This window comes from Magnolia sinica, chromosome 7 (genome assembly GCF_029962835.1).
Source record: "Magnolia sinica isolate HGM2019 chromosome 7, MsV1, whole genome shotgun sequence".
Classification (NCBI taxonomy): Eukaryota; Viridiplantae; Streptophyta; class Magnoliopsida; order Magnoliales; family Magnoliaceae; genus Magnolia; species Magnolia sinica.
In genome coordinates, this window is record NC_080579.1 from 802,005 (window position 1) to 822,551 (window position 20,547).

Below are 20,547 nucleotides of genomic sequence, written 5' to 3' on the forward strand. Positions count from 1 at the left end.
CGGAACGGCATTGTTGAATTCTTTGATTAATACGGGACGGATTGATCTGATTTTGGAGATTTATGGAGAACTATCTGATGGGTCGGTAAGGACAGGATCTTCTGTGTATAATGACGTGATCAATGCATTTTTTTGAGTAGGGTGAGTTCCGAAAGGGTTTCGCTTTTCATCGAGCTTTGGTTGGGAGAGGCTTCGCACCTCACATCATCGATTGTAATAAGATTCTTAGTAGCCTTTGTAAGGGGAAGCAGATAAGAACTGCGCATGATTTCTTTTCCACGGTTGCAGAATTGGGTCCGGACCCAAATGTTGTAACGTACGGCACTTTGATTGATGCGTATTGTAAGGAGGGTAGGTTGGATGAGGTGCTTGAAATTTATAAGACTATGTCGGAGAAGGGTGTTGCTCCCGATGTGATTGTTTATGGTATTCTGGTTAGTGGTTTCTGTAAGGGAGGTAGAGTGGAGGAGGGACATCGTGTTCTTTCAACAGCTTTAGATTGCGGGATTAGGCCGGATGTAGTGATTTTCAGTTCACTTATTGATGGGTATATAAGAATTGGAGATGTACAGAAGGCTTTTGATTTGTATATGAGAATGATGAAAGAGGGGGTTTTGCCAAATGTCATTACTTACAGCATTCTCATTGATGGGTTGTGTGGGAGTGGTCGAATTGGTGAGGCAGGTGGACTTTTCTGTAAGATTATAAAGCTGGGTTTCGAGCCGACTGTTTTGACATAGTATTCTGATTGATGGGTTTGGCATTTTGGTAAAGTTGAGGGATGCATTTGATTTGTACGAGTATGTGATGAGAAAAGGTTGTATACCTGATGTTGTCGTTTATAGTGTGCTTATAAAAGGTCTTAGCAAGGAAGGAAGGATGAGTGATGTTCTTAGGTTTATCTTGAAGTCAGTAAAAGGGGGTTTAGAACCTAACATCATTATATATAACACATTGATAGATGGTTGGTGTAGGATAAAAAGTTTTAATGGCGCACTGAAGATGTATAGGCAAATGGGAGTGGATGATGTAATGCCAGATGTAATCACCTTCACCTTGCTTATCAAGGCGATAGCCAAAGAAGGGAGATTGCAGGAAACATTGATGATTTTCTTTCAGATGCTAAAGAGAGGCTTCTTACCCGATGTTGTAACATACTGCACTCTGATCAATGGGTTCTGTAAGTAGAAGAATGTAATGGCTGGATTACGGGCTTTTGAGCTGATGCTCAAAACCAGTGTTGTTTCTGATATCGCAATTAATAATGTCCTCATTAATGGTCTTTTCAAGGATGGCTGTATGGAAGAGGTATCAGAGATTTTCCACCGGTCATTAGAATGTGGTTTGGAGCCTGATGTTGTGAAATACAACACAATGATCAGTGGCTACTGCTCTGCGCAAAAATTGAGTGTGGCGGTTCAATTTTAACAAGACATGATGGGTCGAGGACTCCAACCAAATAGCATTACTTTTACTATTTTGATTGATACTTTTTGTAAAGAAGGTAGAATGGATGATGCTGTGTTAGTTTTCAGTACAATGCTCAACAGGGGTCCTCTACTAAATGTTGTGACATATAGTTCTTTGATCGATGGTTACTTCAAGGCTCTTAAATTTCAAAATGCCATCGAACTTCATGAGGAGATGCTTAGAAATAGGGTCTTTCCGAACATTGTTAGTTACAGTGTTCTTATCGATGGACTTTGCAAAGAAGGTCAAATGGAGAAAGCATCATTGGCCTTTCATTGTGCTATGGATTGGGGTTTGTTGCCAGATGTTGTAGCATATGGAATTTTGATTCCTGGCTATTGCAAGGTCGGAAGACTGGCCGAAGCCATGATGCTGTACAATAGGATGCTGGTTGATGGTGTGTCGCCTGATAGTTTTGTATATAATACACTTGCAGAATGTCTTTTTAGAGAGGATCAGATAAGGATAGTTGGAGAGTCCAGTGGAAGGCTCTTAAAAGGGTGTAATCTCTCAAAGGCATATGATACTTTTGCTTTTAGATGCCCCTCAAAAGAAATGTAGCCAAGATGAGTGATAGTTTTTCAGTTCCATAATTTCTCTAAGCCTATCAGATTTATCTAGTTCGCTAGCATGACGTTTGGAAGATGCTGATTTCTTTTTTGATAAATAATTAATTTTATTGGAGAGCCACCAGAAAAGCAGCAAGAGAATTCAACATCAACAACCCAACTCAAAAAAAGAGAACAACAGTCGACGGAAAGTGTTGTAAAGCATGACAGTTTGAAGATGCCAATTTCACATACCGTAAATGGTCGATGTAAAGCAACACCACCAGTCTGTTGCATTAAATTGAATGTAAATCTTGTACCAGTAATGAAATGGTTCATGAAAATAATATCTTGTGATGAATACAAGTACAGTGTGCAATTGCATATGACTTCTGATTTCAAATTATTTTACCTTCAGTGAAGCTTTACATTTCATGAATGACTTCACTAGTAGGTGTTTTCTGTGTTGAAGTTTTTATGTGAGATGTGGAAAGACACATCTTTTTTGGGGTTTTTGGGTGATGGAATCTTGGAGATGGGAATATAGTTCTGGTCAGATTGGAAATTTCAAACTTATAAAATGTTGGCTTATCGGCTTTTCTGGAAACGAACAAAGTGGGATGAATTTGGGAATTTCTTACTGAAATTTCAAATTGCGCTTCTTGTGGCGTACTCCAATAGGATTAGAATGGGTCATATTCAAGTGTAGTTCCCATAAAAAACCTTCTTCTAACCCTAGGGCCTTTTCACATATCATGTACTTGAAAAGCAATGTGTTTTCAATTTATTTGTTTGGTTGGCATTCTGTTCAGGCAACCTCTACACTATTTATAACCTTTTTTTCCCAATATGTAATTCTGTATTATTGAAAACTAAAAAACAATGATGTGGATTTGATTAGGTACTCATATTATTGATCCCACTTTGAAGAGGGGGTTGGGACCCTCATCGAGCCCAAATGTGTTTCTAGTTTTTAAACCTTGAAATGAATGTTTTTGCCCCTGTCAAAGAGAGAGAGAGAAGAAAAAAATAAAATCCATTGGGAGAGAAAAAAACTCTTTAACTATGGTTGAATGTACTGCCCCCTACTCATTTATGTCATGTGATGTCCTGAATTACATAAAATATCCTTGTAACCAAGGGCAAAAGAGGAAAAACAAATGAAAGAAAAATAATAAGAGAAACGAGGGGAGAATAAGAGATGGCCCATGGTTCAAAGAGAGGTCCACGGTCAAGAAATATCTACTCCCGTTCAAGCTGAGGTATAGATATCCAATGTTTGCAATATCGATATTAGTAGCCGATATTTTTGGTATTGCACCTTGGCGATATGAAACCCTTGGGAAGTAACCCAATTTTTTGGTATCGACAATATATTGCATTGTATCGATGATGTCATCAATATATCAGGATGCATCGACTGTATATTGGGATGTATCGGTGATATCGTACCTCAGTTTCGCAATTGTTCCTCTTCTCCTCCCCCTCCTTCCTCTGTTGTGTCACTCTCTCTCTCTCTCATCTTGCTGTCCTGTGTCTGCATCCAATAGACTAGTCTTTTCGAAATAAAAAGGGGGCCAGTGTCACCTCATTCATCCATCGTATTTTAAAGGTGGGCCCCACTGTGATTCATCCATATCTTGTAATCTATTATTTGTTTGGATCCCCTAACAAAGACTACTTTCAATCTTTGTTGGATATCTTGTGGGAAAGGCTAAGTGGCTAGAAAGGAAAGCTCCTCTCTTTTGTAGGTAGTCCTTGTGAAATAGGGCCTATCAAGCATTCAAATTCACACAGTCACGCTTCCTCCTATTCCATCGAGTATCATAAAACTATGGAAAAATGCACAAGGGACTTTCTGTCACGTGCAATCGTTACTAAAATGAACACCAATTTGGCAAATGATGAATGATCTGTCATTCCTAAGTGGGAAGGCGGTCTGCACGTAAGAAAACATTCTCAACATGGGTTGCCTGATGAAAATGACGTGGACTTGGGATGACAGGGAGCTATCATGGGAAAATCATATCCGAAGTAGATACTCAAAAGCTTTGCCTTTGTGGGGAAGAAAGGTTTCTCGAAGTATGGCTCATTTGTCTTTAACTAATTCCATTTTCTTGCTCGTTTCTATTAAGTTGGTGCAAAATGGTCCATTGGTAATGACAAATTATTTTTCCACTGGTATGATCCTTGGCTTGAACGCTCCTGTTACAAGCACGTTCCTTCAACATGAACTTCAACCAGGTGCTCATGTAGACCAGCTCATCCCTGCCCCAAATAGTTGGAATATTTCCTTCTTTGGTATTAATTGCCCGGATAATGTCCCCAATCTGCTCTGTGACATGCTAGCAACTACCCAGAATTGCACAGTCTCAAATTTGGCAAGTTCAAAACTATGATCCGGAGGATGGCTCTTTTAGCTATTTGGTGGTCTGTTTGGCTAGAGAGGAATGATAGATGTTTCAATGATTATTCTTTGTCAGCTTCTGCTGTCGGGTCCAGGGCTAAAAGATTTATAATTGATTGGGCAGTGAATGTAAAAGGGCTGTATGGTTTTGATTTCTGTTTTCTAGGGGTCTAGTGGCTCTCTGCTATCTCAGCAGTTTAGCCCCCCTTTTTTTCCTGTTTTGTTTTTTTTCTCTTTCTTCTTTATAAAATCTTCATTGCCTTTTAAAAAAATAAAAAAAAAATCCACCCTGTAGCTCCCTTCCATCTAACTGAAAACTGACTCTATCAGAAGGTTGTCAAGGACAGTAAGCTTTCTTTCAAAGCTGCTTGGAACGAATATCTTGAGGTTTTTGATGGTTGATACTGCCTGTGGGCCACCTGGTTCTGGAAACACTTCATTAATATCAGTACTGTTTCGTATGGTGCCTCTTTCATTACAAAACCCCAATTGAATCCTGGGCCCAGTTGGTAGTGGTTATCATGCCTTTGATTTCCCCCTTCTATAAGGCCTTCATGGAACCCCGACTCCCATATCTTCCCATCATGATCATGATCATTGTCATCATCAAAGCCTTGTACCAACTAATTGGGGTCAGCTAAACTTACCTTGTTTTGCCATTCCACTCTATCATAGACCATATCCTCAGTTAAACCATAGGTCCTCAAGTATTTTCTACTACCTCCACACATGTTTGTTTGGCCTTCTCCTTGCCTTTTTAGAGCCATTAACTTGAGCAAACTCCTAACTAGTGCAGCTGTTGCACATGGCCAAACCATCCAAGTCTACTTTTCCTCATCATATTTCCTATTGGTGCTACTCCTGAGTTCCCTTAACTTCCTCATCTTGCTACTCATCCATCTCAACATCCTCATTTCAGCTATGCTCATCCTATGAAGCATGGCTGGTCTTATAGCTACCCTATGCTGCAAAAAATCTCAGCACCTTTGGTTCCACTTTTCCAATCTTGATGATATCCCATGGGCATCAAGCTACATTCATCAGTCCATGAGACATGGGTTACTAACTTTCAATGTAACGGGGATGGGAGAAAGGTGGACCGGCGAGCTTTTTCTTGTTTTTGTGTGAGAGCTATGGGGAAAGGAGTGTAGTCAAATTCCATAATCTAAAAGTTAGTTTGGCAAGAACGTGGTCAGCTGCCTGTGCCTTCATTCCATCCCAGGCTGCAATGAGACGGTCAGTTGCTGGGGGTTTTTCATTTGCCATTAGAAGGAGGAGCAACTGATGATGGCTGGGGCATATAATTCAATTGGGTTCCTGCCAGCCAATTAATCCAATCGTCAGCATATGCACACCGCTATTTTCTTTGGATTTTGGCCTGGATTTCTGGGTTTTATCTGTTTGCTTCAGGTCTATAGACTGAGTTTGAGCAGTTGGCAGGCAGGTTCCTTGTTGGCCATTGAGCTGAATGAATATCTTGCTTTGATGCCTCATTTTCACAGCATGATGTTATGGGTCACTGACGCAGGGATGAACGTGATGAGGACGATCACCGTCTTCCTCAAGGATAATACTCCGAATCCACGGAGCTTCTCTGGACTCCTCACAGAGACTTCTCGAATCCACGAGGAAAGAAAGCAAGAAAATAGAAATAAATTCTAATAAAATTCGAAATGGATTAATTGATCAATAAAAATGAGTTCACAACCCTTTAAATAGGGGTACCAAGCAATGGGAAAAAAATCAGAATCAAACTACAACTCAAACTCCTAGAATCCGCGACTTACTATAAATAGTAAACTTACTATTTATAGACGGTCGTGATGTCTACTAGTGCGCAAGGTTTTCGGCCAAAAATAGTAAGTGTCCTATTTGGCTTCACCAAACCGTTCTCCTAATTATTCTAAGCTCTTTTCACGTTGGGTGCAACTCCTAAGGCCCGACAGATGAAGAGTTATAATCAAACTAAAACTTACTATTTATAGTAAAAACGAAATTAAAACAAGGAAACGACTGTCGATCCAGGGGTTGGTGGGCTTCAGTAGCTCGTTCTACCCCAAAATCACATATTTTACATCAGGTAACTCATTCCGGATTGCAAAATACGCCCGATTTAAGGTTCGATGGTCTGAATCACTTCTGTCGTCGACTAGGCCTTTTCTAATCCATCTTGGCCATGTAACTGTCCGCGACCCGCTCTACATCAGTCTCCTCCACTTCAAAAGAACTCGTCCTCAAGTTCTCGTCATGCTCTGGTTCATGATACTGGTCAGGTCCGCGACATTGAAAGTCTGTGAGATTGCTATGTCATCTAGAAGATCAACAATATAAGCGTTGTCATTAATCTTTCGGATGATTGATACCGGTCCAATCTTCTTATTTTTTAACTTGTTGTATGTCCCGATCGAAAATCTCTCTTTGCGCAGATGAATCATAATGCGGTCGCCCACCTCGAACACTTTATGTCGCCGATGCTTGTCCGCTTGTTCCTTATACTTCTCGTTCGAGGCATGTAGCTTAGTCTGCACTTCTGAATGGATGCCCATGATCTTGTCTGCCATATGTTCTGCTGCAATCCTCGTGCTTGGGTGCTTGGGCAGAGGGACCAAGTCAAGTGTGTGGCGAGGCACTCGTCCGTAGAGAATCTAGAACGGTGATCTCCCTGTCGAGCAGTTCACCATGTTGTTGAATGCAAACTCTGCTTGAGACAAGACCAAATCTCACTGCTTTGGTTTTTCTCTTGAAATACAGCGAAGGAGGTTTCCCAACATGCGATTCACAACTTCGGTCTGCCCATCAGTCTGTGGGTGGTAAGCACTGCTGAATTGAAGTCGTGTATCGAATCGATTCCATAAAGTCCGCCAAAAGTGGCTAATGAAATGGGCAAGGGAAGCACGCAGTGTTGAGGGTCGAATATTGCATATCAGACCCAGTTATTGCCTGGATTTATAAACATGGTACCGTTGAATAGCCCATTTTAATCATGTTTGTGTTGCAAGGTGGAATTGCGAGCTGAGACTGGATCGGGATGCTAAAAGTACGGATTTAACGTTCAGAATGCACCAAAGCAAGGGACGGACTCCAGGGGACCAAGATCAGCAGAATTACATGCCAGGGATCCGCGAAAATTGAGAAACTGAAGCTCAAGCGGCCTGAAAGTCAGCCAGAATGCAAGATCACTGGGTTTCCATCATCTGTTTGGCTCGAAACTTTATACATGGCTCGAGGACCAAAAACTAACCGTACACGTCAAATTTCAGCCATTGGATCCTCGTGAAAGTGGCTGAACTAATAGATCAGTCCATAAAACCCTAATTTGGGGCCCACCCGCTGTTCGGATACTCTTTAACTTCGGCCCCCACGGCTCAAATGAAATGGGGAACAAGAGGGATGGTGTGGATTTCTCATAATCATCATAAAGTGTACATAGTACACTTTTTGCACTAAGACGTGCATGGCAACACAGGAATCCGAATTCCGATTTTTCTACCGCTGCGAACGCGAACAGAGAGTTGCGGCTGACATCTAGTGGGCCACTACCTTCGATCACACGGTCAATCCAGACCGTCCAGTCACTCCAGAAGATCGAACCGACCGTACAAAAGGAGTTTCTCCAAACCCATGCACGTATATATGCATAGGTCTCTGTTTAAATGCAGGATGGACGGCTGAGTTAAAATTCAATGGGCCACGCCTAACTCGATCCAAAATCATCCATCTCTGACTGATTTTTTCTTGTGATTCTAATGGACGACGTGGATTCATGGAACAAGCAGTGAAGTGGGCCCCGCCATCAGTACAGCGTTCGGCCTGCGCAAGCTCTGTTACGTGCAACCGGGACTTCCAGGCCGTTCCTTGATCAAGACAGTGATCGGATCAGCAATCCAAATCGTTCATTCTCATCAACAGGGAGCCGTGACCACCTCCAAGAAGTCCGATTCTGATTTTGGACGATCAGTCGTCCAAAATCTCGATCCAAACGCAAGATGTTTTGCGTTTTCACTGCGCATACGAACGCGGTTTGAATAGCTGGCTGCGTAAAAACGGTTTCCGCAACCTATTCCTTTTGGGACTCCACAGCAGCTCTCGGGGGAGGCCGTTCATCTTTAAAAAGGGGAGGCTTTGCTGCTGCAGAGGGGCGAACAGTTTGGGGGGGGAGAAGAGAACGGGAAACGGAGAAGACAGGGAGCAGAGAGGTTGGCTGCTGGCACGTGGGGCTAGAACGTGAAATTTGGTAGGAGTTTTTGGAGGGATGTGAGCACCAGGGCTGGACCTGGGGGAGTTCTTTTGTTTGCTGGGGAGCCTGGCTTGGTGTAAACGAGAAGACAGGAAGAGGAAAGGGAAGTTTTTCCTTATTTTCTTTTTCTTATTTGTTCTTGGCTGTTATTCCTGTCTTTCCTTATGAATCCTAAGGATTTTAGCCTAATCATGGTCGGCTAAACCTCTTAGCTAGGGCTAAGAGGTGAAGCCTGTAGCGAGATGGGAGATGATATTTTGTGCCTTTAATTTAAAATTCATAAACTGGATTTGATTTTAGTTGATTATTAAAGGAATATTTTTCTTAGTCTTTAATGGTCTGTTGTGACTGAAATTACAATGGGTTTGCAATGGCTTTGAGTATTTCTTTCACCTTTTTTTATGTTTATGAAGTCAGGAAGCCCTGTTGTTCATCATTGTTCCATGGGCATGGTAGGATGACAGTACCCTTCCTGATCTTCATACATTGTTGGTTGGTTGGTAATTAGTTTAATTTTGTTGTTTACTTTGTCTCCTGGGCATGGTTTGGTGATGGAATCCATTCTAATTCATATACCTTTCATCTCTTGAAAACCAAATCAAGTAAGTTCAGTTTGAATTCCATAATCCTTGATGCAGGCATAAGATCTCCTTGATCTCTACAAGTGGATCCTCTGAATCCCTAGTTTCCTTCCTCTGAATTCCTTAAAGTTTTAGATAATTATTCCACAATTATTTCTTAAATTCTATTTGATTTAGATCACATCTTAGTCTAGTTCTAGTTCTACTTGGTTTCAGATAACGTACAGGTATCAGTCCCTGTGGATTCGACCTCGGTCTTACTGAGTTTATTACTACATCACAACCCTATACTTGGGGAGTGAACAAGTTTTTGGCGCCGTTGCCGGGGACTGAAGGTTGCGATTTTCTGAAATTAATTAGGTTTAGAATTAATTTAAGATTAGAATTTGACTAGCTTTAGTTGTAGACTTTTTGAACTAACTTGTTTTCCTGTTTTATAGGATCCTGACATAAGTTTCTCAATTGGTAATTCTTCCCTAATCTCTCTACTTTTTCTACTTTTTAGAATTAGGGTTTAAATTTTGAAAATTTTTAATTCTAGTATTTTTCTATTTTTAGGAAGTAGTTTATTTTTGGAAACTTTCCTCTTTTGTTTTTTTATTTTCTAATTTTAACTCTTTTAGAATCTAACTCTATTTCCTAATTCACTTTTAGAAATTTTCTACTTGTAGAATTTTTGTTTAGAAACTAACCTTCCTATTTTGTAGGCCTTTAAAATAGAAATTTCTGCAAGCTTGTTTGTGGTATCACGATTGGCCTGAATCATCAGGGCGCAGTCTGTTGTGTGTGGTTTGGGTCTGCTTTGGGCTGCCTGAGTTTGGTCTTAGTCTGCATTCAGCTACATTACATAATCCTGTTTGGTCAGTATAATTGTCTCTGGTGGAATGTGTTGGAACCATGATGCGACTCAGACGAGTTGAGTCGACTTGGACTCCAGGCTGATCTGGTTTGGGACCACAAATCTCATGCCATGGGGCTGACACATACCGACTCAGCCCGACTTGGACGAGTCGTTTACAGATTCGGACAATTTAGCTGAGTGAACTTGTGAGCCTCCTCCAGCTGAGAAATTATACAAAATAGTCCATGAGCTGATATGAGGATGCCCTGTTGCTAAATGCGTGTATTAGATGTCAAAAGGAAATGTGTCAGAGGTATATTTGGGGCCCACCAAGATTATATTTATAAAATTTCATTCGGGCTCAGGCCTGGGTCGGGCTCTGTATAAACATTCTTGTCTAAACGTTTCAGGCTGAGCTCAAGCTGGACTATTTTGGCCCATCTGGGCTTGGACTTGGGCTTGGTTTGAGCTTAGACTGTACAATTTGGGCCGAGCTTGGACAACACTTGGCCTAGCACTAACCCGACCTGTTGACACCCCTACCCATACCTGTTCTAGACTAGTGATAGGCCAAAATAGTCCAACCCAAGCCTAGCTTGGAAATACGGGGCGGTGTAAGCCTAGCCTGCCCGAGTAAAAAAGAATCCTCTTGACCCTTACCTTGTTTACTGGAATGCACACTCTTGTTTTTTTTATGAAGCACATGGGGATATTTATCTGAAATCTACCCTGGCCATTAGATGTGTAATTATCTCAGGAAAAAAGGTGAAAAAAATTAGAATGACACTTGATTCAAGTGGGCCATATAAAGGGAAAATGTGTGAGGGATACGCTTGATATTTACATAGCCCACCATGATGATTACGTAAAATCCACTCCAACCATTAGACACTTAAGCTTGGGGTCCAAACATCAGGCCCGTTGGTTAATCAAGTGGGTCACATGAAGGAAAACAATTTAGAGGGTGAGCATGCCAGGTATACTATTTCCAATTGTGTGATCTAATTAAAACACATGTATGGTTGATGTTTGATGCCATAGGCATGATGGTCGGGATGGATCTAACATCAAAACCAACTGGGTTCCCAAAAGTCTGATTGCACGTTGTCCCTGTCTGAATAGAAATTGGCCCAGGCAGGGGCTCTTTGGGGCCTGACATGCCGTATGGGTTTTCTTCACACCGTTCATCCATTTGTTCAAACTATTTTAATATATGAGCCCAAAAACGAGGCAGATCCAAGAATCAAGTGGGCCACGCCACAGGAAGCGGCCGTGCTAATGATGATCACTGTTGAAACCTTCCAAAGGCTACCGTATTGTTTATTTGACAACCTGTTCATAAGGTCACATAGATGTGGATGAAAGGAAGACAAATTTCAACTTGATCCAAAACTTCCATGGGCCCCAATAATTTTTTAATGGTGGTTACTCAATCTCCCCTATTTGATACACTTTTTGAGCTCATAACCTAAAATGATATGGACAAAGGGATGAATGACGTTGATAAAACCCCTCTCTGGACTGATTTGGTCCAAGTGGGGCCAGGACACAATCTGATTCCTTATTTTTAAGGGGCCCACCCTCATGTGTATGTCAGATCCACTCTGACTATTGGATGTGTACTCTTTTAATAGGCCCATGGACAGAAATCAGTTCGACCCATGATTCATGTGGGCTACATCAAGAGAAAAGGTGGGAGAGAGACATCCACCCTTGATATTTATAGGGCCCATTGTGATGATTATATAAAATCCACTCCTAACCATTAGATACAACACTAAAACTAAGCACGGGGTGCTAAACATTATGCCTATAAGTTATTCAGTGGGCCACAAGAAGAGAAACAGTTTGGAGGGTGAGTATTGCATTGTACATTGTTTCTAATCACGTGGTCCACTTGAAACATAGACATGGCTATTTTTTTGTTCCGGATCTAAAACGGGGTGATACACCTGTTGGTCAGGGATTGAAATTTAAACAAAAGCCTGACTGTTGGGCCTAATGTTGAAATCCAACTTCGGCTTGAGATAAGTTAGGCCTGAAAGCTTGACAGCCAACTATTTGGACACACCATCAAGTTGGATACACGATCAAAATCAAAGATTAAAATAATGTTTAAAAGCACACCCATCCAAAAACTGAAATATTATTGGATTCATGTACACACGGTGCATATGCATCTATGGATATTGAACTGTTCATGTTTGGACTTCTAAAAATTCCAAACCACATATATGTAAATCATAGGCTTAATGAGACAATTTAAAACCAATCAATTAATATTAGTTTCATGAACCTAAGTCATCGTTACAGTGAACACATAAGAATCTAAAGCATGTACATGGCTCGTCTAATAAGTGAAAGTGCTACATTTTATTTCCTATTATTATATAACTATCGCTCATTTAAGGAGATGCACATCCAAAAAATGGCTTAACTATTGTCTATTTGATGTATTTTACTGCAATAAGCAAAAAATGAATGGATAATAGAAATTGACGGCAGGGTACATTTCTTATTATTATTATTATTATTATTATTATTATTTATTTTTTCAGGGCGGTAGCATGCCACCAGAAGTATATTAAGAAAACAGGGGATTTACAGCCATTCGTGTGGCCCCACCAAAAAGGATCGGGGCCTCACCTATGATTGCTAAACTCCTATTATTGAGATATACAACAGCCACCTAAATGAAAAAACAGTGCCGGGACGAGCATCCCATAAAAGCGACGAGCACTGAAGATGCAGAAAGGAGCGACATAGCAGTGGAGAGCAGCAACTTGCAGCAGCAATCCAGAGCTCAAAACAGAGCAGGGGAGAGCAGCAACTTGCAGCAGCAAACCACAGATCAACACAGGGCAGGGACAGCTGCTGGAGGGGCTGAAACAGAGGCAGCTGGGGGCAGAGCACAGGCTCATTGCATGCCTTTCTTATGGAAACTCTGCCTTCTTAAAAAAAAACAAAAAACCTAGTAAATTTCAGACCCAGCCGTCCACCTTGTCTAGAGTGTATTCTACTGCAATAAGGCTGATTTGTAGTTACGGTCCAGGCTCAATCAAAAAGTTCAGGCCTGATTATAAAATGGGCCGGAATACATCACCTTGTGAAGAATATGTAACCACCTCACCAGCTGATCCCTGCATCTGTATATGATCTCTTAAACCAAGCTGTTGTATGTGTACAAAATAAATGGATGGATAAGAGAAACTGACCGTGGGGCTCATGTCTATGTATAGCTTATATATCTATTCCTGTCCATCCATTTTTCTATCCAAATCATTTTATGGCATGGACTCGAAAATGAAGCAGCTACGAATCTCAAATGGACTACACTACAAGAAGTAGTGGTCATTGAACGCCCACCATTAACAACTTCCTAAAGTCCAGTTGCCATCCAACCTGTTTTGATAAGGTTGTTCCAAAACTTTTGTGGCCCACGAAAAAAGTTTATAGTGGTCTTCCACCACTGTTTCTTGTGGTGTGATCTGCCTGAAATTTGTATATGCTTCATCTTTAGGCCCATGCCATAAAATGATCTTGCAAAACAGATGGACAGCATAGATATACATTATATAGATTAAGGTGGGCCCCGAGGTCAGGGTCTCACCCACAACACTGGATCAGTTGTGTGAATGTGGAAGAAATAAAAAGGCAAACAACATCTGATAAACATCTTTTGATTGACATATTATTAAAACTAAATCCATAAAAAGATTTTTTAAAATTATTTATTATAAATAAAACAGAAATGAAAAAGAAAAGAAAAGAAAAGAAAGAAAACAGTATAGCAACCCCCCTTTGGCTGAGAGTAGTAGTCATATGTCCCATGTTTGGTTTCATGAGCCTCCTCCCAAGGTTACCGCTTTTGTTTATTTCAAGCCCATGTCCTAGTGACCATTCCATTCTGTAGGATCCCGCGGTCATCCCAGTCGAATTCTGACAACCTGCGACTTATTCATTTTATTTGCGCGCGACCCTGAGTTTCATCCTATAAATCCAAGTCGACTCAACCTGATACCTGCGCCATTGCGATCGCACCGTCGCCGCGATTCTGACGCCGTGTCTTGTGTGCCGATCCGACGTCTACATCATGAGATATGAGCCGTGTATGATCATGGCCGTGGACCATGCGTTGCGGGACCCACCTATCCCACATGGCACATTTCCCTAGGCCATTATGAGGATGACCTCACCCTAACCTACACGTACCTACCCTAGCCATCTTACCCCCTAGCCCATTATTCTTTTTTCTTCCCCATGTCTTACACCTTTCATCATTGCCTAGCTAAGAGAGCTAGGCAATCATTCCTCTCTTTCCCTCTTATATGTCTCTCTCTTCCTCCCTCTTTCTTCTTCATTTCTCTCTAGCAAGAGCCATGGATTCCCAAAAAATCCAACAACTCTTTCTCTCTAATCCCCCACATCCAACTATCAAAACTTCATCTCAACCATTAAATTTCACTCCTTGGAGCATTGGAAACCATTGGTGGAAGAATGGCAAGAAGATTTGAAGGTGGATGCTTGATTAGGATTAGATCTTTCCTTTCTTTCATTGATCTTTAGTTTTCATTGTATAGGATCAATTAGGACCAACCAATCAATGGTAGAGATCCTATCTGACTCTTTGGATGTGGCCGATGACCCATCCTTGATGCATGCATGATCCATGATGAGGTCATTCTCCATGGACCCTATCATGATGTTTTTATTGAATATATGCTATTGATGGGTCATCTAGACGTTTGATTTGTGGTGAGGATGGCATCTTCACTTAGATTCTTTTATGTAGGGTCATGCAATGCATGGGGCCCATCTTGATGTATGTTGTAGATCATAGAGGGGCCCATAGTGGCCGGGTCCCTCCATCACGCATCTCTCTGTCTCTCTCTCTCTCTCTCTCTCTCTCTCTCTCTCTCTCTCTCTCTCTCTCTCTCTCTCTTCCTCTTTTGACCCTTGTATGATGGCCCACTTGATGATGTATGTTGCTGTCCAACTTGGGATGACTACACATCTAGATTTTTGGGACACCTTGCTGCCCATTTTCGGGCCGATCTGGATGAAGGAAATCACATAGGATCAGCCTGATTTTCTGGATGTATGGCCCACCCACATGGACCCATTGCATGATGTATATGTTTTATCTATACCGGCCATCCGTGGGGCCCACCTTGCTGACGTCCAGCACTGCTAGTACCGTCCAGTAGACCTGGGCGAAGAGACAACATAGATATCAACTTTATCCAGAACTGTGGGCCACACGTGTGGCCCACCTTGGTGTTAAGATGATCCACACCGTCCAACCAAGCAGGATGGTGGGTCCTAGCAGCTGAAGCTGCTCTTGACATCAGTAAGTTCTGAGGTCCCACCACGAGGTATATGTTATATACTCCACCCGTCCATCCCTCAGGCAGCTCGTGGGCCCACCCCACGTGTGGCTCTTGTGGGGGTGGGACCCACCTTGATGTGTTTATTCTATATCCACACCGTCCATTTGCCCAGGACGGTGGGACCACTGTAATGTATGTGTTTTATACACATCGTCCAACCATTTTGGACGTGGGACCCACCCAGACGTGTGACACGTGTGGGCAGGTGGGACCCACTCTGATATATGTATTTGTATTCACACCGTTCATCTGGATAGTGTGCTGTGTGGGGCGCACCGTGATGTATGTATTTCTCCACACCTTCGATCGGTGGACGGTGTGTTATGTGGGGCCCACCTTATGAATGTGTTGTATATCCAAGCCGTCCAGCAAGGACGTGGGGCCCACTGTGATTTATTTTTTGTATCCGCATGGTTCAGTCTGTTGGACGGTGGATTGCCTTGTGATGTATGTATTGTATATCTATGCCGTCCACTTGTGCGGCCCACCACGATGTATGATGTATCCATGTCGCCTGTCCGTTTGGACAGGCCTGGATGAAGGAAAAATGTAAATATCAGTTTGATTCAAACTGTGGTGGGTTACTCACATGGACCCACTTGCTGTTTGTGCAGGACCCACCTTATTGTATGTCTAGGCTGCCCATCCATTTTTCCTGGGTTATGGGGTTGCCCATTAGACCCATTTTGTGGTGCAAGAGGCCCACCTAGATGTGTGTATTGTAGGCCCACTGTCCATTCATTTTCTGAACTATATAGGCTACTCCATTAAGCCCACTATGATGTATGTGATGCACTCACTACCCATCCCTTGTGCCTAACCCATGGGCCCTTGTGTGTGGCCCAATAAAATGTATTTGTATCCCTTTGGTAAGGCCCATGAGTGAGGCCTAATGGGATGTGTATAAGGCCCTTGTTTGTGGCCCAATATGATATATTTGTGGCCCATATGATGAGGTCTGATGTGATGTATGAGGCTCAAAGTGATGTATGTGAGGCCCATGAGTGAGGCCCAATGTGATGCATATGTAGCCCATGAGTCAGGCCCATCGTGGTGTCCACACCGTCCATTTGCCCAGGACGGTGGGACCACTGTAATGTATGTGTTTTATACACATCGTCCAACCATTTTGGACGTGGGACCCACCCAGACGTGTGACACGTGTGGGCAGGTGGGACCCACTCTGATATATGTATTTGTATTCACACCGTTCATCTGGATAGTGTGCTGTGTGGGGCGCACCGTGATGTATGTATTTCTCCACACCTTCGATCGGTGGACGGTGTGTTATGTGGGGCCCACCTTATGAATGTGTTGTATATCCAAGCCGTCCAGCAAGGACGTGGGGCCCACTGTGATTTATTTTTTGTATCCGCATGGTTCAGTCTGTTGGACGGTGGATTGCCTTGTGATGTATGTATTGTATATCTATGCCGTCCACTTGTGCGGCCCACCACGATGTATGATGTATCCATGTCGCCTGTCCGTTTGGACAGGCCTGGATGAAGGAAAAATGTAAATATCAGTTTGATTCAAACTGTGGTGGGTTACTCACATGGACCCACTTGCTGTTTGTGCAGGACCCACCTTATTGTATGTCTAGGCTGCCCATCCATTTTTCCTGGGTTATGGGGTTGCCCATTAGACCCATTTTGTGGTGCAAGAGGCCCACCTAGATGTGTGTATTGTAGGCCCACTGTCCATTCATTTTCTGAACTATATAGGCTACTCCATTAAGCCCACTATGATGTATGTGATGCACTCACTACCCATCCCTTGTGCCTAACCCATGGGCCCTTGTGTGTGGCCCAATAAAATGTATTTGTATCCCTTTGGTAAGGCCCATGAGTGAGGCCTAATGGGATGTGTATAAGGCCCTTGTTTGTGGCCCAATATGATATATTTGTGGCCCATATGATGAGGTCTGATGTGATGTATGAGGCTCAAAGTGATGTATGTGAGGCCCATGAGTGAGGCCCAATGTGATGCATATGTAGCCCATGAGTCAGGCCCATCGTGGTGTACATTAAGCCTTTTATGTGAGGCCCATTATGTTGTGTATGAGGCCTTTGTGTACAGTCCAATGGGATGTGTATTAGGCCCTTTATGTGAGGTCATGGGCCCACTATATGTAAGGCTCTATGCGGGCCACTCCTTGGAAGTAATGTTGGTTAAATGTCCACATTGATGGACAATGATGGTTAAATGTCCACATTATGACCTTCCCTTAGGCCTTGTTAGGCCCATTCTCATCATTCTCTAAGTGGGTTAACCCAAATCATTGAGCTCCATTGATGTTACATGGTCCATCATCGTCGTAGACGGATGGCTCTGTGCTACCGGATTTGATATATCCATGGCCGAGGGCCAATCATTATGTTATGATTTAGATTGGCTATTCATCTATGGACCCCGCCTTACATATAGGCTGATTATCGAGGCCGATTATCGATGCTAGTTATCGATACCGATTATAAGTATGTGATAGCATAGCTTTATAATACATGCCCATACGCATCATCTGCATGTTTGTTATGAGTTGTGATTGACCATTGCATATGCAATAGGGCAGGTTATTTATGAGACTCCCTGATAGGCGGAGTCGTCCCATATGAGCTCACGATATGTGCAGGGTTAATGCATGATTAGACTGTGTGACTCATGCATCTTGCATTGTATGTTGTGATTGTTGTACGCCCTAGTGACATCAGGGTCATAGCCTCACAAGTATATCGTAGAAGGCAGGATTGGACACCAGAGATTATTTTCTATACATGGGGCGCTATAGATGTCCCTGGGTGAAAGTCTCTAAACTCGATGGTATCAGAGGATGACTCCAACGTCTAGACTGAATGAATTAATGAGTGCATGAGGGTTGTATACTAGTAGACTGCATCTCCCACTGTGTCGTGGTCGGTTGAGAGGGGGTGTGGCCTTATCTGCCCGAGTGAGGATGCTTTAAGATAGGCTGAGTCTGACCAGCTCGCAAGTGGGTCCGCTACTGACGAGTCGGGCCGATATTGGTAGGCGGGTAGTGAGGTCTCTTTCACTCACTTGGTTGCGCGGTTAGGGAGGCAGCAGCCAATGTGGAGTGTACTAGACCCCTGTGATATTCCAGAGATGAGTTGTACTAATATGTGGTCCCCGAGGAGGACTAGTATACTTAATTTGCATCTTGCACATGACATTGGCTATGTAGGCCTTGTATCGCATTGCCTAGGTGGCAGATAGCATTCATGCCTTGCATCATATGGCCTTGGTGGCCGATAACATTCATGCCTTGCATCGCATGACCTTGGTGGCCGATAGCATTTATGCCTTGCATCGCATAGCCTTCGTACGGCTAATTGCATTCATGGACTTACTAGTATATTCCGCATTATTCTGATATTGTATTTTAAGCACCCTTATATTGCGCACACACTCTCACCACCCTCTAAGCTTTCTATAAGCTTATGCACGATTAATGTGTGCAAGTGACGCCAGACCGTAGCTGAGCAGGAGCAAGAGCGTGCAGCCGAGCTTTTGGAGTTCCGATATTGTTATTGTATTTCCCTTTATATGCATTGTACTTTAAAGTTTTTTATCATAGTGGATTTTGTGATGGTGTTCTGGTTATTGTTCGTAGGTTATGCCTTTGATTTTGCTTATTACGAGACAAACGTACGTTGAAAATCCTCCTTGTAGGATCCTAGGATTAGAACCTGGTATATGAGTGCCAGGAGCCAAGAATGGGGTACTACGGAGGCTGTCGGTGTCGGATTCGACAATCGAAAATTTTGTGAGCCCGGTTTTCGAGTTTAGGGCATGACAACTTAGCTAGTGGGAAAGAATATGGTGCTTACAATTGACAATCTACAAAAAAGGTCAATGGTGATTCTCAGACACAGAGTTACAAGTACATTTGTACATCCATTGCATGTTTGCTCAGAAGTTGTCAGAGAGATTTCCTGCCTTCTTTAAAAGGTCATGGGTGATGTAGGGATCCATTAACGGCCCCTACCTTGCTTGGCATGAGGAAGGGGTTGGGGAAAATAGAAAGAGTGGTGTGGAGGTTAGTTTTGTTGGTTGTAATTCGGTCTCTCTTTGGAACAAGAGGAATAATTAGTGTTTCGGAAATAAAAGTGGGATGGTAGTGGATGTCTTTAAGAAGGTGGCATGCCATGTGAATTTCTAAGTGCCTCCATATCAAGTGCCATAGACAACCTGTGTACCAAATGACTCAGGAGAAAAACTTTGTTACTCTAAGAGGTGTGATGGATGATACACGGCCATTTAGAAATTACTTCAAATTTGCAAATGTGGCATACAAGTAGATCAAATCAAACTGTCCAGATTATCTTTTGTAGCTTATATGCATGATAACATAAAAAAAAAAAATTAGGCACAGTTCTTTATTGACAATCAAATTGGCAGACATTTATTGGACAGTTAAAGTAACAAGTAGATCAAATCTAACTTAGTGACAGTGGGTTTCACAAGTTAATTAGTTTAATTAGTTTGAGTTAATATATATGCTACATTTATAATTTTTGAGTGCCAGTGCATCAAGCATCACATGCTCCACTTTCTACTCTTTTTTGAGAGAGAGTCATCATTTAATAAGTTATGGAAATAGCTTCTCCACCTTTCCTCGATCTCATTGTCCTTACGATCTAGGTCCCTACCATTCCTCTCTTCATTTTTGCTAGCTTGAAGATACCTTTCTCACCTTCTCTTGCTCTTGCGTAGTTTAGCTTCACTTTCTATTTTTTTTTTTGTTTTTCTTTTTGGCATTTCTATATTCTTAGTCTCTTTCTCTCTTTCAGTCCTTGAAAAATGATTGTTTCTCACTGATGGTCTTGTGGACCTCGTTCCACCAACTTTCCTTGTGAGAATGGTTTTTCCCTCTTAAAACTAAAAATGGCAGTTTTTTGAGTCACCTGAATCAAGATCCTGACCCATTGGACGCTAAAATGTGGACCAAACCTGGTTCTGACTTGGATCAGGTCCCATCTAGTGGGTCATTGGGTCAATCCAATCTGTTTGCAGCTCTAGCCTCTGTCAGTTTTGGTACAATACCATTATTCCACT

At 42.3% G+C, this 20,547-nt stretch overlaps 2 protein-coding genes across 2 annotated transcripts in view; one reads left to right on the forward strand and one right to left on the reverse strand.

The window, feature by feature from the left end:
• LOC131250748 (putative disease resistance protein RGA3) overlaps positions 1–20,547 on the reverse strand; it is a 53,905-nt gene that overhangs the window by 24,037 nt on the left and 9,321 nt on the right. The window lies entirely within an intron of this gene.
• Positions 784–2,404, forward strand: LOC131250751 (putative pentatricopeptide repeat-containing protein At1g31840). The gene has a single exon (XM_058251041.1). It carries the CDS (start codon positions 1,435–1,437, stop codon positions 2,029–2,031), a length of 597 nt encoding a protein of 198 aa, XP_058107024.1. The 5' UTR covers positions 784–1,434; the 3' UTR covers positions 2,032–2,404.

Bases quoted from the DNA above. Each gene is read 5' to 3' on its own strand.
- LOC131250751 (XM_058251041.1), top strand. From the start codon at position 1,435: ATGATGGGTCGAGGACTCCAACCAAATAGCATTACTTTTACTATTTTG.